Source organism: Bidens hawaiensis, unplaced genomic scaffold (genome assembly GCF_021521415.1).
Source record: "Bidens hawaiensis isolate Kalapana, Puna unplaced genomic scaffold, B.hawaiensis_p1.1 tig00002123_1, whole genome shotgun sequence".
NCBI classification, from domain to species: domain Eukaryota; kingdom Viridiplantae; phylum Streptophyta; class Magnoliopsida; order Asterales; family Asteraceae; genus Bidens; species Bidens hawaiensis.
Genome location: NW_027491112.1, coordinates 1704932 through 1727115, shown reverse-complemented (window position 1 = coordinate 1727115; position 22184 = coordinate 1704932). Strand labels below are relative to the sequence as shown.

The 22184-nt window shown below is 40.9% G+C and overlaps 1 protein-coding gene across 3 annotated transcripts; it reads left to right on the top strand.

Moving 5' to 3' along the window:
• The first annotated feature begins 14980 nt into the window (after nucleotides 1-14980).
• LOC143607055 (uncharacterized) lies at nucleotides 14981-20487 on the top strand. Of its 3 annotated transcripts, none has more exons than XM_077082634.1 (7): nucleotides 14981-15149; nucleotides 17331-17492; nucleotides 18006-18635; nucleotides 18712-19058; nucleotides 19749-19847; nucleotides 19933-20070; nucleotides 20144-20484. In XM_077082634.1, exons 2-7 carry the CDS (start codon nucleotides 17399-17401, stop codon nucleotides 20279-20281), a joined length of 1446 nt encoding a protein of 481 aa, XP_076938749.1. In that variant the 5' UTR covers nucleotides 14981-15149; nucleotides 17331-17398; the 3' UTR covers nucleotides 20282-20484. The 3 variants fall into 3 exon arrangements, with proteins under 3 accessions (XP_076938749.1, XP_076938752.1, XP_076938758.1); XM_077082637.1 differs by having other exon boundaries at nucleotides 14991-15149; nucleotides 17341-17492; XM_077082643.1 differs by lacking the exon at nucleotides 14981-15149 and having other exon boundaries at nucleotides 17411-17529; nucleotides 17946-18635; nucleotides 20144-20487.
• Nucleotides 20488-22184: the final 1697 nt, after the last annotated feature.

Below are 22184 nucleotides of genomic sequence, written 5' to 3'. Positions count from 1 at the left end.
GCGCCCGTGAGACCAAATAAGCATCGCGTCACATGTGTCCATACCACGCGTGACATGGTCTAATTTTTTGGAGGAAGGAGAAAGTTTTTTGGTGGTGGGCGGTGGCTAGGTTATGGACCGTGGTGGGAGGTGGCGACGATGGTTTGGGTTGAAAAAAGGAAGAGTGAAGGAGAAAATAGAAAACGAGGTAGGTCTCTCAAATAGTTTTATTTTATTCCTTCATTTTAATCAATGATAATGATATTAATATAATTAATGATATTAATATAATTAGTATTTTGAAAAACTATTAAAATAAATAAATAAAAATTATTAAAAACATTAAAAATATTAAATATAAATTACAGCAAAAAACTAGAAAATGAAAAATGAGAAATGAAGTTTAATATAGGTTGAATGATAGGGTTGAATGGTGAATGAACAACTAATGATACTAATATGACGAATAATTTAAAATGTGAAAAATATAGTAAAACGTGTACCCTTAGATAAAATTCTTTCTTTAAAGTAATAATAATTCAAATCCCACTTAAAATCAAATTAATAGAAAGTTTAACATTGCTAATATTTTAGAAAAGTAATTGATTAATATAGCAAATGTAAAGTCATTCAAATATATATATTTCTTTCCAATTTTTAATATTTCAGATGCCGCTGGATGAAAATATAGTAATTTACTTATGATATAAATATTGCATAGAACTCAATTTGAAAAATGTCATGTTACCATATCATAACTAGATATTGTTCCAAGTCTTACGCCCCTTAACCAACTGAGCTACACAGCGGAGACATCATGATTAGATATGTGTTTAAATACGTTGGTATATGAGTGAAATGGGGTTAGATCACAAATGAGACGACACAATATTAACAATGCCTCAAACCAAATCTCAAAATCGAGGTTATGCGAAGAATGTGACGAACTAGGGTTATAAAGACCCAAACTGGATCTGAATCACGCCTGAATTGGATCAAATCGGAGGTTAGCAACCAAATCATATCTAAATCGACAAAATCGGCCTTGAACTAGGGTGATAGCCTCTTTTTTGACGACTCGTAGTCTCGTTTTTCCGACAAAGGTTGGTGGTTGTATGCCAGTGGTGGTGGTGATTTCAGTCGACGATTATGGTGATGCTAACGGAGGTTAGTGGTGTTTGGTCGACAATGATGAAGGTTGGGGTGGTGATCATGATAGAGGTTTGGTGGTACCAAGTTACCAATAATGATGACGATTTCGTGGGGCTTTGCAGAGCTTTAAACCCGTTTTATCTTCTGTAACCATAAAATGTGTGTATAAAGAGAAAGAAACGGGATTAGATGGGGAGCCACATTATTTAGTATATCAATATAATTTTTAACTTTTAGTTTTACGTTTTTTAATTTATTTTTAAAATATCTGAAATAAGAGAAGGGAGAAAGAAAACTGAAATTACCATTATGCGCATCCCATCATATGCTTGGCATATGGAATTACTTAATCCAATTTTTGGATAGATATTTGGGTAAAGTACTCGGTCCATAATTTTTCATATAAAGAAGTAAAGGACAATCACTGAAAGTACTTTTTTTTAAGACTCCGTCTATAATTTTAAAAATAAAAAGACAAAAATTATAATTTAGCTAAGTTAAAATTTAAGTAATGTTTCGTTATAAGAAAGTTGAAAATTAAAAGAATATATGTTTTAAGAAAAATTTGAAAACTTATGATAAGGAATTCATATCATGGGGCACATCATAATAATTGCTTAATGCTCATGGATACAATGATATTTTATTCTTAAGATAATCCAAAATTAAAATCTTGCGATTCTTTAAAGAAAAAGCAACAATCGGTCATACCTTTTAGGCTAGTATAAAAACCTAATTTTGTTGATAAATGTTATATTATAAGAAAAATTAATATATATTAATAATACTTTATCTGAATAGTTTTAACATAATTTTATTACACACAAGCATATGATTTTATTAAAGTAAACGTATTTACGGATAAATGCTAGATGCACGTAACATAATTTTTAGGTATAAAACAGGAGGCCTTAGATTCAAATCTCATCTATAATAATAAGTGGTTTCAAGTTGGGTTAACGAGTTGTCTTATCTATGTTTCCTCATAAAAACGAAATTAATATGATTAGATGGGCCAATAAACCGTCCGTGATCCAGATAAAAAACATATATCATACATAGATGCCACCTACACAATTTTTTTTATTGATGTAAATATCACTCTTATATTTGTCATATATCGTAACAGAAATTTCACTTTATGAAATTTTAACATCTATGATCGATCAACTCATCAAACAAATTTAGCATTTTAATATGCTAAAATTAGAATGAATTTCTTACACAAAGTGACAAAACAGTAGCTTTTTAAGGTATCAACCTTTCAATAATTTATCCTTTTCTTTTTAATAATGACCTACTTTTGGATTTATTTTGAAAAAAAGAATATATCATGGAAGAAAGGATACTTACCATAAGTTGTTTTGAGACAAGACAAATGATTAGTTATATAGAAAAATATTTGGCTATAAAGGTTCCACACGATCTATCAAATATTGTATAAGTAGCTATATAAACAAATACCTTTATATATCGTATAAACAAAATAAATAACTATATTTCAATAATCCAAATTATTATTCATCAATAATGATCTATACCTGAAGAGGTAGGTCCCAGCAGAGCCCAGTTGGACCCGCAAGACTCACCTTGAAGAGGGACGTCTGCGCAGAAACCAACTGGATCCGCAGGACCAACCATGCTCAGAGACGTGACGTCCTTACGCGCAGTACGCAAGCTGTTCCCGCAGGAAATGCCTCCCAATGGTGAAGGACTCCGCCTGTTCCCGCAGCCTCGGATACAAGCCATCAGGGAAGGCCACCCGCGCAGCAAGGCTACACGCACAAGGCACTTAGCTCTCAATCATTCAGTGTCACCTGAAGGAATGAGCAAAGCCGGGAACAATCCCGCACAGTGGCGGGAGGGGGAATACTCCCGCCCAAATAAGCCAGTCCGTACGATACAGGAAGATCTTCTGTACTGTACCTGACGAGGTATGGGCAAAAGATCTGACTAAAGATACGACAGCTTATTGACAACAGTATGGCGAGCAGCATGCTCCTGCACTGTATGTCACTATTAGCCGCTGCCTACTCACCAACTCCTGTCATACCACGTGCGTAGCCGGCAGTTGGTGGAAAAGGAATAGTATACAGCAGGCCTGGTCGCTATCAGCCGCTGCCTACCCACCAACTACCAGCAGGGCACGTGCGTAGGCTACTGTTGGTTGAACAGGAATACTATTCAGCAGGCCACACCTCCTTGGAAACCTACCTTCGGCTATAAATACCACAAATGGTATGACCATCTCATCTTATCATATCTTACCATATTATCATCATGTTATACCTGATATCTGCTCTAGCAATCTCTTAATATACATTTATATTTAAAGAGCAATCTAGTCTGATTCTCACGCCGGAGGGTGGTCACAAGGAGGAACCCCCCCCCCCCTTCTCAGTGACAAGCTCACGGTGTCTGTTTTGCAGGTTATCAGAAGAACCATCTTCTCTGGGTCTAACCCCTCGTGGGAAACATCTATCAAACCCCCAGGTTACCCGTAATCTGCCCGGGGTCCGGTTAGTGTTTCTTCATTGGCGCCATCCGTGCATAAAGCTAGAACATTTCTCCAGTTTTTTCAAACTTTTAGAAAGATGGTTAAAGAAACTCCGGTAACCACAACCCCAGCTACTGGGGGGAATACCGGCAACACAGTTTTTACAAACACTACCCCGGTTACCCAAGCCGGGGCAAGTGAAGTAAATTTTACGAACACTACCCCAGTTACCCAAGCTGGGGCAAGTGCAGTAAATAATCGCTCACTGGGATTCACCGATACCCAGTTAGAGAAACGAACAAGACTCCCCCGCCAAACACTCGATGAAGTTAAGGCATGGGCGGAGGCACGTCAAAAGGAATTCCAAGCTGAGTTGGACGAACGCTTGCGTTCCGTCCAACAGGCTGACGAATTCGAAGAGTACTTGGACGATGACTCGGAGGAATCCGACTCCGACGCGAACCCTCGCCATAGGGCAAAAGGGAAGCGTAAGGAAACGGACTCCCAACCGAGAAGGCATTTTGGACAAGCCTTCAAACCAAAAAATACAGGTGGAAGTCCACGTGACTTCTCCAAAACATTCAGACCAAACGTTGCAAATGCGGGAACGTCCAAATTTGCAAAGGACATTGCGGAAGCAATCGCCCCAAAAAGTGCCAAACAAATGTCCAGCATAGGCACATATGATGGTATATCTGACCCAGATGATCATTTGAACAGATTCATAGCGGGGGCAACCGTCAGTAGTTGGACGGAACCTACGTGGTGTTACATGTTCCAAATGACGCTCGTTGGGGCTGCTAGAGCGTGGTTCGATCGTTTACCGGTCAACCACATCTACGACTGGGCAGACTTCCAACAGAAGTTTAGCCAACACTTCAGCCAGCAAAGAAAATATACCGAGGAGCAATGGACAATCCTCAAATGCATTCGAGAGGAAGATGAATCTTTGCTAGACTTCATCACTCGCTTCAACTCGAAGAAGCTAAGTCTGGGTAACATTAGCGAAGATCTTGTTCGCGCTGCTTTTATTCAGGGCGCGAACGACCCAGAGCTCATCCGCACCTTAACGGGTAAAGATGGCATGCCATCCACATGGGATGCCATCATGACAGCAGCTAAACGCTTTGCGGAAACGGAGAAGCAACTGGGTAGAGATCTCCCTCAGAGCACAAACCTCTACACCCAGAAAACAAGGGAAGACAACGTCCTTACCGCCCGATTAAACAAAAAGCGAAAGCTAGGCATTTGGCAGTCAAGGGTAAACTTTGACACCTCATCCGGCTTGCAACATCGGTTAGGCGGAAGGGATAACGTACAGTCAAACAAGAACTCCAGATGGACGCCGCTCACCAAAAGCGTCACCGAGATATTCGCCACCTAGGAGCTCCCATGGCCAAAGCCTCAAATAATCCGACATCGTCACAATGCTGATCGGAGCAAATACTGTGACTTTCACAGGACGAAAGGCCACAACACTGAAGAATGCATAGACGTAAAGGACATGGTCGAAGCATTTGTCAGAGATGGGACGCTCGCGCACCTCGTGGCGCAATGAACGCTGAGCAGGCTGATGCGTGTAGAACCCCAGCTGGGTAAAACACGAATAAAATTCCAGCTTCAATATGGAGACTACATGCTGCGTAAAGAACGAGATCCGAACCAGGTGCGTATCGGCTCGATGGCACTCCCATCCCAACAACATGGAAGGGAGCTCATTTACACAGTTTGCATGTAAATCAATTCCAAATTTGTAAAGAAAAGGCCAAGAGCCACTTCTAATGGAAATGATTCTCCTTAAAACATCGATGCTGATGATTTTACATTTATACTTTTATGAACTATCAACACGGATATGCAGGTTTTCACCGCATAATTACGTGAAAAGTCGTTGCATGGGGAAGGCGGCAAAACCCGCATAAACCCAAAAAACGGCAAACCTTCACGCAGGTCAGTTGAAGGGGAAAAGTTCAGTCATCCCACTAAATGAAAGTGCCGGTCTATCCGCATGAATCATGATAAGAGAAAACTGAACACTAACCTATTAACAACCGCGCGTCGAACGGTTAATTTATTAAACACTAATATGCCGGTTTTCACCGCATAATTACGTGGAAAGTCGTTGCATGGGAAAGGCGGCAAAACCCGCATAAACCCAAAAAACGGCAAACCTTCACGCAGGTCAGTCGAAGGGGAAAAGTTCAGTCATCCCATTAAATGAAAGTGCCGGTCTATCCGCATGAATCATGAGAGGAAACTGAACACTAACCTATTGACAACCGCGCGTCGAACGCTTATTCAAGAAAAATTTCTAACGAAAAGATGAGGAAAACCTACACGCATGTCAGATATAGGTAAAGTTTAGCCATCCTACTAAGTGCAAGTGACGGTCCTACCCGCACAATCACGAAAGAGGAAGCAAAACTTAACACCTAATATCTGCCACGTTCAAAGGTTAACTTATCCTAAAGACTTAGAAATTTCAAGAAAAGATGAGGAAAACCTACACGCAGGTCAGATATAGGTAAAGTTTAGCCATCCTACTAAGTGCAAGTGACGGTCCTACCCGCACAATCACGAAAGAGGAAGCAAAACTTCACACCTAATATCTGCCACGTTCAAAGGTTAACTTATCCTAAAGACTTAGAAATTTCAAGAAAAGATGAGGAAAACCTACACGCAGGTCAGATATAGGTAAAGTTTAGCCATCCTACTAAGTGCAAGTGACGGTCCTACCCGCACAATCACGAAAGAGGAAGCAAAACTTCACACCTATTATCTACCACGTCCAAAGGTTAACTTATTCTAAACACTTGGAAAATTGCTAATTTAAACTAAAGTATGCAAGTCATATAACGTTTATAAAGCAAGGAATCCAAAGAAAATAGCGGTCTTACCCGCACAAAGATTTATATTTCACAATGATTCATTACAAGAATGGCCGGGTAACTACCCGCCTACAAGAAAATAAATCTATACAAGCTAAATCTATCCTAGCAGTGGGAAGGGATCTTCAGGATCAGGCTTCAGGGCCACTTCCACTTGGACCAGCACCATCATTAGAGCGTGGTAGTTCAAGGAAAGCTTTAAGGATAGCTAGCCCATCATCAGCAGCAGCGACTTCGTTCACCTTCTCCACCACCGGATGCGGGAAGGCGGCGTACTGATTCACTGCTTGGTCGTAAACAGCTTCAGTATCAACATTATACAAAGGGAATTTGGAAGGCGGGATGCCTTTCTCAACGAACCCTAGACCAAGCAGGAAGCCGACCTTTTCCCCATCCTCGTGAGAAGCGTTGAGGGCTGCGCTCATAGCATCGTCGTAAGATGTCTCTGAGAAGACCCGATGCACAACCTACAAAAGAAAATATACAAGTGTCAAAACCTTTTCTATTTACAAAGAAAAGCGTAAAGACATGAAAACATACCTGAGACAACGCTTCTCGAAGAAGCCATTCCTTGGCAACCAGAGCTTCTTGGAGGGCAGCTTGAGCTTCGTTACGGGCGCGTTCGGCTTCACTCTTGTTGAGGTTGGCAAGCAACACTTCTTTAGCCGCAGCCTCTTCGACGCCCTTTAGCTTCCGCTCAGTATGGTCAAGCACCCCCCCTCTGGTCCAAGATCTCCTGGAGCTTTTTGGCGTCTTCCATCGCCAAGGCATCATGAGCCTGCTGGAGAGCCTCTAATTTGGCTTTAAGCTCTTCATTCTCCACGCGTAGAGGCTCAGCAACAGCTTCAGCCTTGGTGGCCCTCTCGGTTGCGTTCCTTGCAGTCTCCTTAGCCAGCCGAAGCTGTTCATTAACAGCTTGGGCAGCCTTGGAACGGGCCTCGAGTCGAGCCTGAACTTCAACCTCGAGGGCCTTGAAGGCCTTCTCCTTTTCCGCAGCCACTGCGGAAAGCCTTTGGTTCTCCTCCCGAACAGCCCGCGCCTGAGCCACTTCTTTAAGGCGAGCTGCTTTTAACTTGTCGTTTTCACGACAAAACAGCTCGACGCGCGGCTGCATCCGGGCCAGGAGAACCCGAAGCTCATTGGTTAGCCTACCCTCCTGGTAGCTAGCCATGGCTTCCCCCAACGCACCACTGGGAGCAGCGTGACGAGCCCATTCCACGCACTCCACAGGCGTCCGAAGGGTTGTTCCTCGGCGAATGTTCCATCGTGGAACATACACTTCATTGGAATCCGACACTGCAAAAAACATAAAGCAGTTAGGAAAAGATGATAAAAAAAATATATATATATAAAAATGGGCCAAAAGAACCCTACGCACCTGTAGGGTCAATAACAGGCCGATAGCCGCCAAACCCATCACCTGAACCCAAAGGAAATCCATCCAAGAGGTCAGGCAGATGGGAAGGTGGCAGAGATTGGCGAGAAGCCCCATGCGTACCTGATGGATCGGCCGTCGTTGCCGATGACGGGGGCATGGTGGCAGCCGTCGCGATCGCCGCCGCGGAATCCGCAGCAATAGTAACCGCCGGCTCGGTGAAAGATGCTGTAAAAATTGCACTCACAGCCGGCGGTGACGTCATCTTAGCTGGAACAGTCGGCTCAAAGGAGTGAGCAACTGAACCAGCGGAAGCAGGCGCAGGCGCCTGGGTCGACGCCTCAGGTAGGCTGACCAAGCCTACCGTCATTGGCGGAGAAGTACTCCTCTGCGCTCCACCCTGGAATGCGTCAACATCCACGCCTGCGTAAAGAAGAAAAGTGTTAATGATATTAAGCTATGAAAAAAGATAAGAAATTTGTACTTACGGGTTTTCTTGAGCCTGAAGGTACGGACAGGCGGGGACGAACCCGATGGAGCCGGCCTCTTTGCGCCGGTCACCGTCGTCTTCTTGGGCTCTCCGGAGGTGACAGTCACAGCCTCCGGAGCGGTGGTCTGATCACCACCGGGATTCCCCGCCATCTCTTCGCTCTCGGTCTCCGAATCAGACCGAGGCGCCGGATCGGCAGTGGAGGCCACATTCTCCTTTCCCTTCCCGCCGGCAGCCTTCTTCTTCCGCACCAACGGAGGACCATCTGCGGATTCCTCATCAGAACATACGATTAGAGGAATTCCAGCAGAGGTTTCAACATTGAGGGGTCGAGGGTTGAAGAGCGCCTTACCTGGCCGCCTGGCGCTCAGGATCTCGTGGCCTAGCGGGTAGACCTCCACGAACCGATCCGCCGTTTGTTCTAGGATGGGCAACTCGTTCTCGTCTAGAGCGCGAGTACCCATCCGAGCGGGACCGTCAGCCTCCCGCGGGTTAAGGAGCGACTGCAGGTCGTTCCCCTCTGAAATAAACAGGAAAAAAGTTAGAAGAAATTCAGAAAAAAGTTAGAAGAAATTCAGAATCAACAGAGTTCGAACCGTATTCGAGGACGATTGGGATTTTTTGCGCATCCGCCGCCTTCCACACCCGGCTCATCCCCAACATCACCATCCCGGACTCCGCAAACCGGTAAATCGGAGATTGGACCCGGGAAATCCTCGAAAACCATTCCGCCTCCTCGTAGTTTGAGGCGTGAAGGCTGGGAAGAGCTTGCCCGTTCTTAAACTTCATGGCAAGGGGGATGGCGCGAGGGATATGTAGAAGAATTCCCTCTTCCACGCGCGAAGACTGCGCTCGGTTGCGCAAATCTTCAAACCCTTTATCCGGGTTATCAACGTATACCACCCCTGGATGCACCTCCAGGTGTAGAAGGTCATCAGGCGGTCAACATAGGGCTCAATGTAACACCCCGACCGATGGCGGATTATACATCGGGGCGTCACATATTGTTTCATTACTCGTGACACTATTTGGTGTCAATATTTATTAATACACATTTATCGCGCACGCGCAACGCAATCACAAGATAACATAAATTATAATTCAAAATATTCAAATAACATAAACTTGTCTTGTTACATTTTAAACTAGGTCCAAAATAAAAGCAAACATCCTATGTGTCCTCAAGCTCCGAATGCAGCTACTGCGAACCTGAACATGTGTTAAAATAAAACGTCAACACTTGCGTGTCGGTGAGAAATCAAGTTTAATAGATATAAATAGATAATACAAACACTGCGCGCAACATGTGCATAACTGGGGTTTAACATAGGGTGTAATCAGATTGTGATCAAGCCTTAGATCATAGCTCATAGTTCAATCCGTGCTCCCAATTGAGCACAAAAACGAGAAAACATTCGTGCATGTGTAATAAAACAAGAAAACCGTAAACGATAGGTCTCCCCGTGTTCATCTAATGGATCCATGAAAACTTCGGAATAGGCCGAACAAAGCGGTTAATGATTCACACATACAAATAAACAGCCAAGTAAACGTCCATAACACATGGGGTTTTGCGCACATAAAGTTCATAAACAAGTTTAAGACTCAAGTTGTACGAACACATGAACATCCCAAAACGTTAAAAATAAAAAGGGGATTAAGTACGAGATTACTCACCTGAAAAAGGTATGTTCAAAGATAATGCAAGAAACAAGCACAAGTTAACCTATAAATAAGAGATTATTGGTTTAACGATTGGTTTTATGTCTTTAATATATGCAGTAAGTATCGATTCTTGTTAGTTAAACAAATTAAAATATATATACTTATAATTACCGAGATCTGGGCAGAACAGAAGAGAAGACGGAGGCAAAGAGAGGAGCGGCGATCTTCGGCAGAGAGCAAGGGAGAGAGATTTAGGGGGATGTTTAAGTGTAGTGTGTGTGGTGTTAAAAGAAAATAGTTTTATTTATAGGAAAACCCTAGGGAACACAATCCCTAAAAAGGAGGAAAAGATCTTAACAAATCAGGCAAAAGATATCAAAAAGCACAAGAAAACAAAAGCAAAAGATATCAAAAGATATGCCGGCAGCTGCAGGGGATGGGAAAAGCATGGGAGAGGTCAGATAAACACTGTTCAAGACATGCAAAAGAAGATTTCAAAAGATAATGTCAGGCACTTTTTTTGTCAACCAATAGGATTGGTGCGCATGCTGCGCCGAAAGTGGCTTTTCGGACAGATGTTGGAACTGACCTACAGTGCTTCAAACAAAAGATAAGATATCTCAAAAGAATACAGGCTGACCTAAACAGAAGAAAAGACTTAAGGTCTAGCGCGAGAAGGTTCGAGCGCACGCGCGAGGGCGAAGGCAGACAGAGAACGATCCACAGCGCGTCGCGGGAAGAACTTAGATCCTTAGCGCGTCGCGGGAAGAACTACCATTCTTAGCGCGCTGCGGGAAGAACTACAATTCTTAGCGCGTCGCGTGAAGAACTATCATTCTTAGCGCGCTGCGAGAAGAACTACAATTCTTAGCGCGTCACGGGAAGAACTACCGTTCTTAGCGCGCTGCGAGAAGAACTACAATTCTTAGCGCGCTGCGAGAACAGTTCGCCTCGCGTATCGCAGGAACAACTGGCCTTCACGCAGGCTTCCTTGTAAGGAGTCTGGCGCGTGGAGCTGCGCAGACATCCTTAGGCGGGAAGAACCAAAGGACAAGCAAAGAGTTAAGAGAAATGGGGGTTCAAGGCGCAAGGGTTAAGCAAAGGGGCGGAACGGCGACAAGAGAGAAAAGAGGCGGGACGGCGACAAGAAAGAGAAAGAGGCGGGAAGGAATTATTATTATTAGTAAGTAATATATAAAATATATATATATTTAATTTACAAAGATTAAATAATCAAATCATAAAAAGAAGAATCGGATTCGAAAACGGGTACCTGGGTCTGGTCGGATTGGGCAGGTGTCACACTCAATGCCCAGAATCCGGCACACCCACTCGAAGTGGCGAATCTTGGCGATCGCCATGGGGTGCAACTCGGTCAAATGAACACCGTGCCTCTCAAGGACACGGTAAACAAACTTTGTCAATGGGAACCTAAGATTCCCATAAACAAAGAATGCAGCATATACCCCGATCTTGCCTCTGGGGGCATCGTACACAGTCTGATGGGGTTCAGGAAACTCAGGCTCGAGAGACTCGAGCATGAACTTCCTGACAACATACTGGTACAGATCGCCAGGCAGAGCACACTGGCACTCGCCAGCAGTACTCTTGTCATCGGCTGTAGATTCAACATCACGAGACGACATATTGCGAAGGAAAGAAGAAAGCGATTTCGAGAGAATGCTTGCCTGAAAAGGGGAGTATTCGCCGGAAATCGCTTAAAAGATGAAGAGAAGAGTGAAAGTGTGGATTACAAAGAACCCTCTCCCCCTTTATATACTAATCGCAATTAATGCGATGCATTTAATGCGGAAGAGAGATAAATCAAAGGTGCAATGAAACTATGACACGTGGCAAAAAGCAAGCTGGCAACAGCTGTTGACAGGACGCGTACCATTAATTTCGCGGCCACGCGCCCGAAAAATCGCGCCCACGCGCCTGAAAAAGCGTCTGGAATGACCATGTACTGTCACGTCACCATAACTTCCTGCACGTCCTGACACAGTCAGAAGAAACCGTCGCACGACGTTTCAGAGGTTTGGACTGTTCTTATCCTTTCACCAACCTTTCGAATTTCAAAATTCAAAATTCAAAAAGATTAAAAAGTAAGCGGGAAAATACCCCTTACCTTGGCAAACAAGTAACCGTAAGACGGATGCGGGTACAGTGTTAAGGCAAAACCCTTCACATACCTAGCACCCGCAGGGAATTGAAGCCAAGTAAACCTTGGCAAACAAGTAACCGTAAGACGGATGCGGGTACAGTGTTAAGGCAAAACCCTTCACATACCTAGCACCCGCAGGGAATTGAAGCCAAGTATACCTCGGCAACCAAGTAACTATAAGACGGGTGCGGGTACAGTGTTAAGGAAAAACCCTTCACATACCTAGCACCCGCAGGGAATTGACGCCAGGAATACCTTGGAAGTAAAGTAACCGTAAGACGAGCGCGGGTACAGTGTTAAGGCAAAACCCTTCACATACCTAGCGCTCCGCTGGGAATTGAAACCAAGAAGGATCTTCTGGGCAATGCTTGCGGAAACGGAAATAACATCCCCGCATAGCGGGAACGTCGAGAACTACGTTGTTTGAAGCTCCAGGATGGAATTGGTGGTTTTAACATAATTGATCACTATGTTCAAAACTACCAAAACCTCATGGAGAATCCACACAAGTGGGACTCAACGCTCCTGACTTGCGAGGAGGTTACAGACCTACCCGCATCGTACCCAAAGACCAAGCAGGAAACTCGGGAATTTCTGCAAGTGACAAGGACTTCCGCGGGAAGAATCCCCATGGAAAACCTTAAAAAACCACTTTTCAAAACCCTTTGCTTAAGTCCAAAAGTTCACCTCACTTTATTAAACACTCATGAGAAGAACATTGGACTGGGGGGACTTGAAGAGGTAGGTCCCAGCAGAGCCCAGTTGGACCCGCAAGACTCACCTTGAAGAGGGACGTCTGCGCAGAAACCAACTGGATCCGCAGGACCAACCATGCTCAGAGACGTGACGTCCTTACGCGCAGTACGCAAGCTGTTCCCGCAGGAAATGCCTCCCAATGGTGAAGGACTCCGCCTGTTCCCGCAGCCTCGGATACAAGCCATCAGGGAAGGCCACCCGCGCAGCAAGGCTACACGCACAAGGCACTTAGCTCTCAATCATTCAGTGTCACCTGAAGGAATGAGCAAAGCCGGGAACAATCCCGCACAGTGGCGGGAGGGGGAATACTCCCGCCCAAATAAGCCAGTCCGTACGATACAGGAAGATCTTCTGTACTGTACCTGACGAGGTATGGGCAAAAGATCTGACTAAAGATACGACAGCTTATTGACAACAGTATGGCGAGCAGCATGCTCCTGCACTGTATGTCACTATTAGCCGCTCCTACTCACCAACTCCTGTCATACCACGTGCGTAACCGGCAGTTGGTGGAAAAGGAATAGTATACAGCAGGCCTGGTCGCTATCAGCCGCTGCCTACCCACCAACTACCAGCAGGGCACGTGCGTAGGCTACTGTTGGTTGAACAGGAATACTATTCAGCAGGCCACACCTCCTTGGAAACCTACCTTCGGCTATAAATACCACAAATGGTATGACCATCTCATCTTATCATATCTTACCATATTATCATCATATTATACCTGATATCTGCTCTAGCAATCTCTTAATATACATTTATATTTAAAGAGCAATCTAGTCTGATTCTCACGCCGGAGGGTGGTCACAAGGAGGAACCCCCCCCCCCCCTTCTCAGTGACAAGCTCACGGTGTCTGTTTTGCAGGTTATCAGAAGAACCATCTTCTCTGGGTCTAACCCCTCGTGGGAAACATCTATCTAACCCCCAGGTTACCCGTAATCTGCCCGGGGTCCGGTTAGTGTTTCTTCAATACCCCTTTGTGTTCGTTAGCAACATCGATCTTGCTCTAATACAAAAACAACTTTGCACGTATCTAGAATGACTGATGTTTCAAATTTAAAAGTTGTAAATAGTTTTCAAGCTACATAAATAAAGCAATGTTACACTGTTGTCACCGATATTTCAGGTGCCCCTAACGAGGGCTAAAAAAGGACCCGTATATATAAATGTTTTTCTTCAAGGATAGACGATAATTGTGATAACAATAAAATGAATAAAGCTATTGTAGCGATAAAAACATACAAAAGCTATTTTAAAACACCCATCTCTTAAGACATCTTAAGACAAATGATTATATATAACTTCTTATAATAAATATATATAAAAACCATCATTTATAAAATTTTGTGTCCTCAGCGTTGCCTCAGAAACGGCCAAGCAAAGTCACATCTCCGTTTGAGAAGATTGCTCATTGGTAACATAAGTGAAAAACCAATTTTCATAACCGGATCAGACAACGAACCAGATGTGCTACTGATTCACGTGTTGACAGGTCGAACAAATTTAATATGAAAATGACAGTCAAGGCTGAAAAGAAATAATTTTTTTACCCATTGTAAAACGGTTCTCTGGTCAAACATGTGAACCGGTTCAAAGCAGCCGACTTTTTAAGTAGCAGATGAACTATATAAAACCAGACCGGTTAAGTGACTAAACCCCTGTTGGCCTAGACGGTCTCAAAAACATTGGTAAAAACTATTAGTATCATCGGCCATATCGTGAACAATAACATTAAGTATTTTTATCATTAGTAGCTAATAATATAATGTTAAGTATTTTTATCATTAGCAGCTAATAATATATCACAATATAAAATATTAAAATAAAACTTCCCAAATTAAAAAAAATTGTCATATTTATCATGTATTGTATGTATAGACAAGGAAGGAAGGAAATCTAATGTAAATATTGTAATAAGATACGAATACGTAGGAAGAGGAGTTGTAATAATAATATTATTATGGGGTGAATATGAATATCAATATATATATCATATGTATGTATATGTTGGCCTGGCTTACGTGTAAACATAACCCAAACCCAACTCATACGCACACCTCTTTCTTCTCTTTTCTTTCTTTAAATCCATTATTATTATTATATAATTAATTTATTATTCACCGAATCATCTCTCTCTTTTCTTTCTCTCGCACGAACCGTCTCAACAAATTTACATTTACAGGTATAATAATAATAATTATTATTCCGTTTCAATTACTTATTTTCCGATCCATCGGTTACTAATTTCGTTCGTTGCTGATTTGTTTATTAATCAACTGTTTGGATTCTGTATTTATACTAGTGTTTCGATTTGTTATGGATGTTACGTTTTGTGTAAGTGAATCTGATCGGCAGTGTTATTGAAGCTGGAAGTAAGTGATTAATTATTATTATTATTATTATTATTATTATTATTATTAATTATTATGCGGATAGTTTACTGTTTACGGAATATAAAGGTAGGTTTAAGATGATGATGATGTTTAGGTATTGTTTGAAGGATGTGTTATTGTTATTGTTGTTAATAAGTTTGAAAGAATAGAGGTAGTTTAACTGTAGGTGTAATTTGATTGTGTGTGTAATTGAAGCTGGAAGTAAGTGATTAACGATCGTTGATGATTGTGAAGTGTGTTGATTATTAAGCGGATAGGTTATGGAATATAGAGGTAGGTTTAACATAATGATGATGATGTTTAGGTATTGTTTGAAGAATGTTATTATTGTTAATGAGTTTGAAAGAATAGAGGTGGTTGAACTGTAGGTGTAATCGAGTTTAGTTTAGTTTAGTTTAGTTTAGTTTAATCTATTGAGTGGGGAGTTAGAGGTATAGAGTGAAGAGTTTTGATTAGTTTACGGAACATAGAGGTTGGTTTAAGATGATGATGTTTAGGTATTGTGTAACGGATGTTATTGTTATTTACGAGTTTGGAAGAATAGAGGTGGTTTAACTGTAGGTGTAATCGATTTTAGTTTAGTTTAATCTATTGAGTTGTGATTTAGATATGTAGATTGAGAATTTGGGGATATTAGTGCTTCGTTGTTATGGCTTTGATTAGTTTACAGAATATAGAGCTCCGTTTAAGATGATGATGGTGATGATGATGCTACTGCTGCTTAGTTATTGTTGTCAATACGTTTGGAAGAATAGAGATATTGATTGAAGAATGTTATTATTGTTTAGAGAATCAACATGTCTTTCTCTCATTTGCTTTTGATACATTTGGTTATCTGGCCCATTTTGAGTAGGGTTCAGGGTGTCGTACACGAAACCTCTTCAGCTCCTAGGTCCCAAAGCTTCGTTTTTAGTAGAATTGACTTTGCTATTCAAAAGGGGGTTGTGGCGCAGCTTGTTGCCCGTTTGCCTGCCACTTTATTGTAATCGCTTTGTAGAGGTAGTTTAACTGTTAGTCGTGTTTGAAAGATGAGATGCTAAAGTTTAGTTATATTTGTCGAGTGATGAGTCGGAGGTATAGATTGCAATGAGGTAGATGTTTGTAGGAGGTTTAGATATATAAATTTGAGAATTTGGGGATATTAGTGCTTCTTTGTTAGGGTTTTGAATAGTTTACGGAATATAGAGCTCGGTTTAAGATGATGATGACGGTGACGGGGATGATGCTTAGGTATTATTTAAGGGATGTTATTGTTATTAACAAGTTTGGAAGAATTAGGTAGTTTAAATGCAGGCGTAGTTGTGTTTGAAAGAAGAGATGTTAAAGTTGAGTTTAATCCGTCAAGTGATGAGTCGGAGGTTTAGATTGCAGCGAGGTAGGTGTTTGTAGGAGGTTTAGGTATACAGATTGAGAAATTGGGGAGATGATGTAAAGCTTTGTGTGTGTGTGTGTGTGTTTTTTTTTTTTTTTGTTTTTTTTTTGTAGTCACTGGTCATTCGCTCTCTAAGTTGCTAGGAATTAGTTTTGGGCCTTTGACTGCTATGCAGGTAAAGGATCGTGGATTTAGACATCCAGTTTTCTGTTGCTGATTTCTCAGGCTGCTAAAGTACTATTTCATGACTAAATCTTTATGTAGTAAACATTTTGTGTTAATTGTAAAAGGTAAAGACACATTGAGTCAAGCCAATGAGTTGCAAAAGCAAGACAGCAAGTAACACAACACAATCCAAATTAAATGATATTGAGGATAGTGGTGTTAGTATAAAAATCCAGTTTAATCACTTTATGTCGGTTTAGCATAACTTCTATTTTATCTAAACTATTGTGTGTTTATACCTCTTTTATTATGCTTTTTAATATGTGTCACAAGGTTAAGATGTGATATTCTGAATAATAATATATGCTCCATGTTTTCTTTCTATCTTTTTTGTGTATTAAAGGTTGCAAGTATTCATTATTATTATTTGCAGCATTTTGCAGTTTGAAAATTAGTTGACTATAGCTGACAGCTCATCGTTGTGATCTTTGGCTGATCAACATGGGACATCAGCATCAATTTAGTTCATCCTACATGCTTGATACCGAGAACGAACCAAGCTGGAGCTTTGCAGAAAATACCTACATGCATACTGGTATTGATAAATTGATTTTCAAAAATACTTCATTTAGGTATTTCATCATCATCATCATCATCATCATCATCATCGTACTCAGTATATCCCACCAATAGCAATGCTATGGTAGGGTCTGAGGAGGGTAAGATGTAGACAGCCTTACCTCTATCCCATAGGGATAGAGAGGCTGCTTCCGGTGAGACCCCCGGCTTGATAGTAGTTTTGCATCAAGCCTTGGACATAAGGCACATAGCACTCAATCATCGGGACACCGGCTGATCAGTGCATGTGCCCTTGTCTTTCGGCTATCAATGCCACCACATGATGCCTGATTAACCTTCCGCCACTTTTAACGTTATTTTCACGAGATTAGTAAAATAACGTCAAAATTAGTGCAATTTTACTTTTGCCCACCCGAGGGTTCACACGTATATACAATATATGCGCGCACCGCAAGCAGGGCGTATTTAGGTATTTGATTAGCGTTAATTATCCCCTAACATGTTCTTTCCTCAAATATCTGATTTGCAGCAAGAAACGGGGCTGGTCCAAGCAGTTCTCTTTTATACCCTGCTGATAACATGTCAATTGATGGACCACAATATGCACAGTGTACTCACACACCAACATCAAATGGATACACTTCATTACCTCACAATCTTCAAATCCCAAGTTATCAACAAGACGTCGCGGGCCCATCAGATCTTTCTATGCTTACCCTTCATACACCCTCTGCTTACATAGCACCTGAAGATTACAGAAACCGAGCTTCTTCATCTAGTTACAGTGGAAATCCTTTCAATGAAGAAGATTTATTTGACATTAGGGTCGGTAATCAAAGCGTTCAGTATAAACGTAAAAACCCGGTTATTCCAGAAGGTCAAAGCTCTTCTGATGTTGCAATGGTTGATGAACCTTGGTCAAGTTTTCTTCAAGCGCCTTTCGATTATAACCCACCAAACTCTAATGTCCTCTCAATTGGTGCGGGGAGTTCTGTTAGAAACGTGAGAAGCCGGTCAACATTTGACTTAGAAACAAACTCGGTTAGAAATCATTCTACAAGCAATTGGGCACGTGAGTTTTATACAACCAGTCGACCCATGGATATAGGCTTGAGCTTAAATGGTTTGAATTTGACTCGTATGCCTTCTGCTGTTAACGGTAAGGTTTCATACTTTCATGCACATTTCATTGTGTTTTTCAAGTAACTTAATATATATATATTTTTAAATTGCAGATAACAGTTCCGTTAATTACGAACGATTAAACCCGTTTCTCGAACCAAGCAGTAATCATAGTTCTTCGATAGTAACCGGACAACCGAATAACAGTCATGCCCTTCGAAATTTCCCAAGCTCCTCTGCTCATTCCGTGAGAGGAGTTCGAAGTGGATACAGTCAGAGGCCTGCTTCAACTTTCAGGGTGTCTTCAACCAACTTAACAGATGAAGGATTGCAGTTAGCCACCAATAATAATCATTCTTCCCGCCATTCGAGACCTTCATCCACCATGGGCTGGCATGCTAGTGAAAGGCGATACCGATCTTTATCTAGGGTGAATTTTCATGATCGTCCGCCTTCTGAGGTATGCACACCTGTAAACAAACTGAACGTTCAGTGAACAGTGTGTGAATCATCTGGCGAAAAGTTTGTTTATGTTCGTTTGTTTGATAAACGAACAAACATGAACAAACAGTCTTGTTCGTCAGGTTAAATGAACGAACATGAACACGTCTCGTTCGTTCATTCATTCATGTTCATGAACGTTCATCTACTTAAATTCATTTGTGTTCATTACTTTACGTTTGTTTAAGTTCGTTTGTTTATGCTCATTAATAGATTTATGTAAATTTTTTGGCCCGTTACAACTTAGTCTAGCATTTAACAACTTTCTAGGCCCAACACATTGTTCTTCACATTACTTTAAAACTGGTTAATGTCTAGTTATGTTCGTTTTTTACCTTCCTGAATGATTAGTTTGTATCGTTAGTGAAAAAACATAAACGAACATGAACATGTTCATTTTCTACACTAACAAACGCGGACAAAAATACTGTGTTTGGTAATCGTTTGTCTTTGATTGTTTGTCTGGCTAAAGCTAAACGAAAACAAACAAGCTCTGTTCGTTTTTGTTTGGTTCGTTTACATGCCTACGCACACACTTTTTATAAGGTGACATGACTTAGTTACATGGTCAAAATGATGACGTGGCAGCTGGTGTGTTAAGTTTCTTTTGACCATTTTGATATGACATATTAAATGTGTTAAGTTTCAGGGTGTTATGATCATGGATCGATCGGCTGTGTATGGATCAAGACATCCTTTTGATCAACATCGGGATATGCGACTCGACATAGATGACATGAGTTACGAGGTTGGCGTCATATTTTCATCTCTTTTTGTTGTAATATTATTGTTGTTATTGTTGTCTTTCATCATCTAATTAATGAAACTAACAGGAGCTTCTTGCACTCGGGGAAAGAATTGGAAGTGTTGGTACGGGCCTGCCAGATCATCTTATCTCAAAATGTATACAAGAATCGATATACTGTTCTTCAGACCAAATACAAGAGGAAGGAACTTGTGCCATCTGCTTGGTGAGATTTCGTTTAATTAAAATTTATTTACGTACTTTTGACTAGTTTTGACTTGGCCCGGTTTGATTTGCAGGAAGAGTATGCAAATATGGATGACGTGGGGGTGTTACGAATTTGCCGGCATGATTTTCATGTTGGGTGCATCAGAAAATGGTTGTCAATGAAGAACTTGTGTCCGATTTGCAAAGCGGAACCGATAAAACAGAAGTAAGTTGGTAAAGACTTTTATCTTGTTCTTGTAAATACATGTTTGAAAAATGGAGGGTTTGAATAATTTGGTAAACATTGTGTGCATTCATGACAATCATGGATGCAGTCAGTGTCTCTGGTTAATTTACTGGGGCTGTGTATGTATATATTTATGTATGTGCTTAAGTGCTAATTAATGGAAATTATATCAAATTCAGAAGGTTTGTTTATTGTTAATTGTTCTCTCTTTTGTTGGTTGCAACCGGAACCAGGTTTTCCCAATATCCGACACCGGGCATTTCAAATACCCGATTTATACCGAAATTACCTGAAAAATCCCCCCCCCCCCTCCTCCCCCATCAATAATAATAATAATAATAATAAAAAATAAAAAATACAGCCCCTTAAAAAAACTTGTCTCTACCCGAAAAATACTCTGAAAAAACCGGAATATATGGTTATTTCAATACCCAGAAATAGGGTGTCAAATACCTGGTATCTGACCGGACCCGAACTTGGTGCATAAGATATGGATTTAGAGATAGTACCCGGACTCAAACTCTATCTGGGTATTGTCAATATCCGATTCTCCAATACCCGGGGTATTGGAAAAATCCAATTTGTGCACCTCTAAGTTATAGAGTTCTAAGTTCTAACTTCTAAACGTGTCCATCAGCCCTAGAATGGGCCATGGGCCATAAAGTACAAGCATAGGGCCCCTGGTAACGTAAAATGAGCTGAACAAAAAATATGACTTCTTTTTTTCATCTACGACAAATTTATTTATTGTTGGGTGTTTAAGAGACTGTCTCTGTCAGATTATCACTGGGCCAAGCAGCCGGAGCCTAATAATATTACGCAGCTGAACCAAAAATATTACGCAATGATACAAGAATAACGTTGCATACTGTACTTTGTGTTACTATGCCATTCGAGTCACGACTGACTGATTGTAATGCATCGTGATTATAATTTCTACTCTCTTAACACCCGATCAGACGAGGCACCTTATGCTTGTCGGTCGATAACACGATCTGGCAATTAACTTTTACAGTCTTATTTACAATAAATTTAACCAACAAGAGAGAATTCATTTTCTCTTATGGAATTAAAGTCAACCCTTCATAATACTCTAAAAATAGAACTTATGATAATTGTGATAAGACTTGGAACAACATGTACTTATTTTAAAAAATGCCATGTTATCTGATGTGATGGTGAAACCAACCCAACATGATGAAAATAAGATAATGGTGATTGCACTATATTTTGATTGGATGTATTATAGAGAGGGTTAGATCACTAGAAAACATAGAAGAAAAAAAGAGAAAACCACTTTTAAATAAGATGTTTTAATATTTTTTTATATTTTATTAATATATCGTCAAAACATTAAAAAAAATATGTGTAGAAACAATTATATATATGTAACTCCTAACCTACATATATGATATATGTAGCTCTAAACACACGTATATGTATCTCATATGAGATATATGTACATGAGCTATATCTTTTTTTTTTTGCTAATCTTATAATTAAAAGAGATGATAAAAAAAATAACTCTAAAACAAGTCATTGGTTGATAGTAATTTTGTTGGTTTTCTGGTAACTTTAATGTTTTCTCACATATATATGTTGTTTTTTAACCTTTTAATTACTGTAATCGTACATTATTAAAAGAGGATAAAGTGTTAAAAGTACAATGAACAAAATGCAAACGTTGACCTTTTTTTTACATAGGACTCGAATAATTTTACATACTATCCTTTTAAAACGTTGTAACATTGTTATTATAGTGACAAGTCCAACGATGCGTAAAAAAAATTACATCTAGACTAATTACAACCATATGTCTAACATTATAACGTCTTGTCCATTATGCTCACTATGTTTCAAGTAAAAACTCAATTTTTTTTATTGTA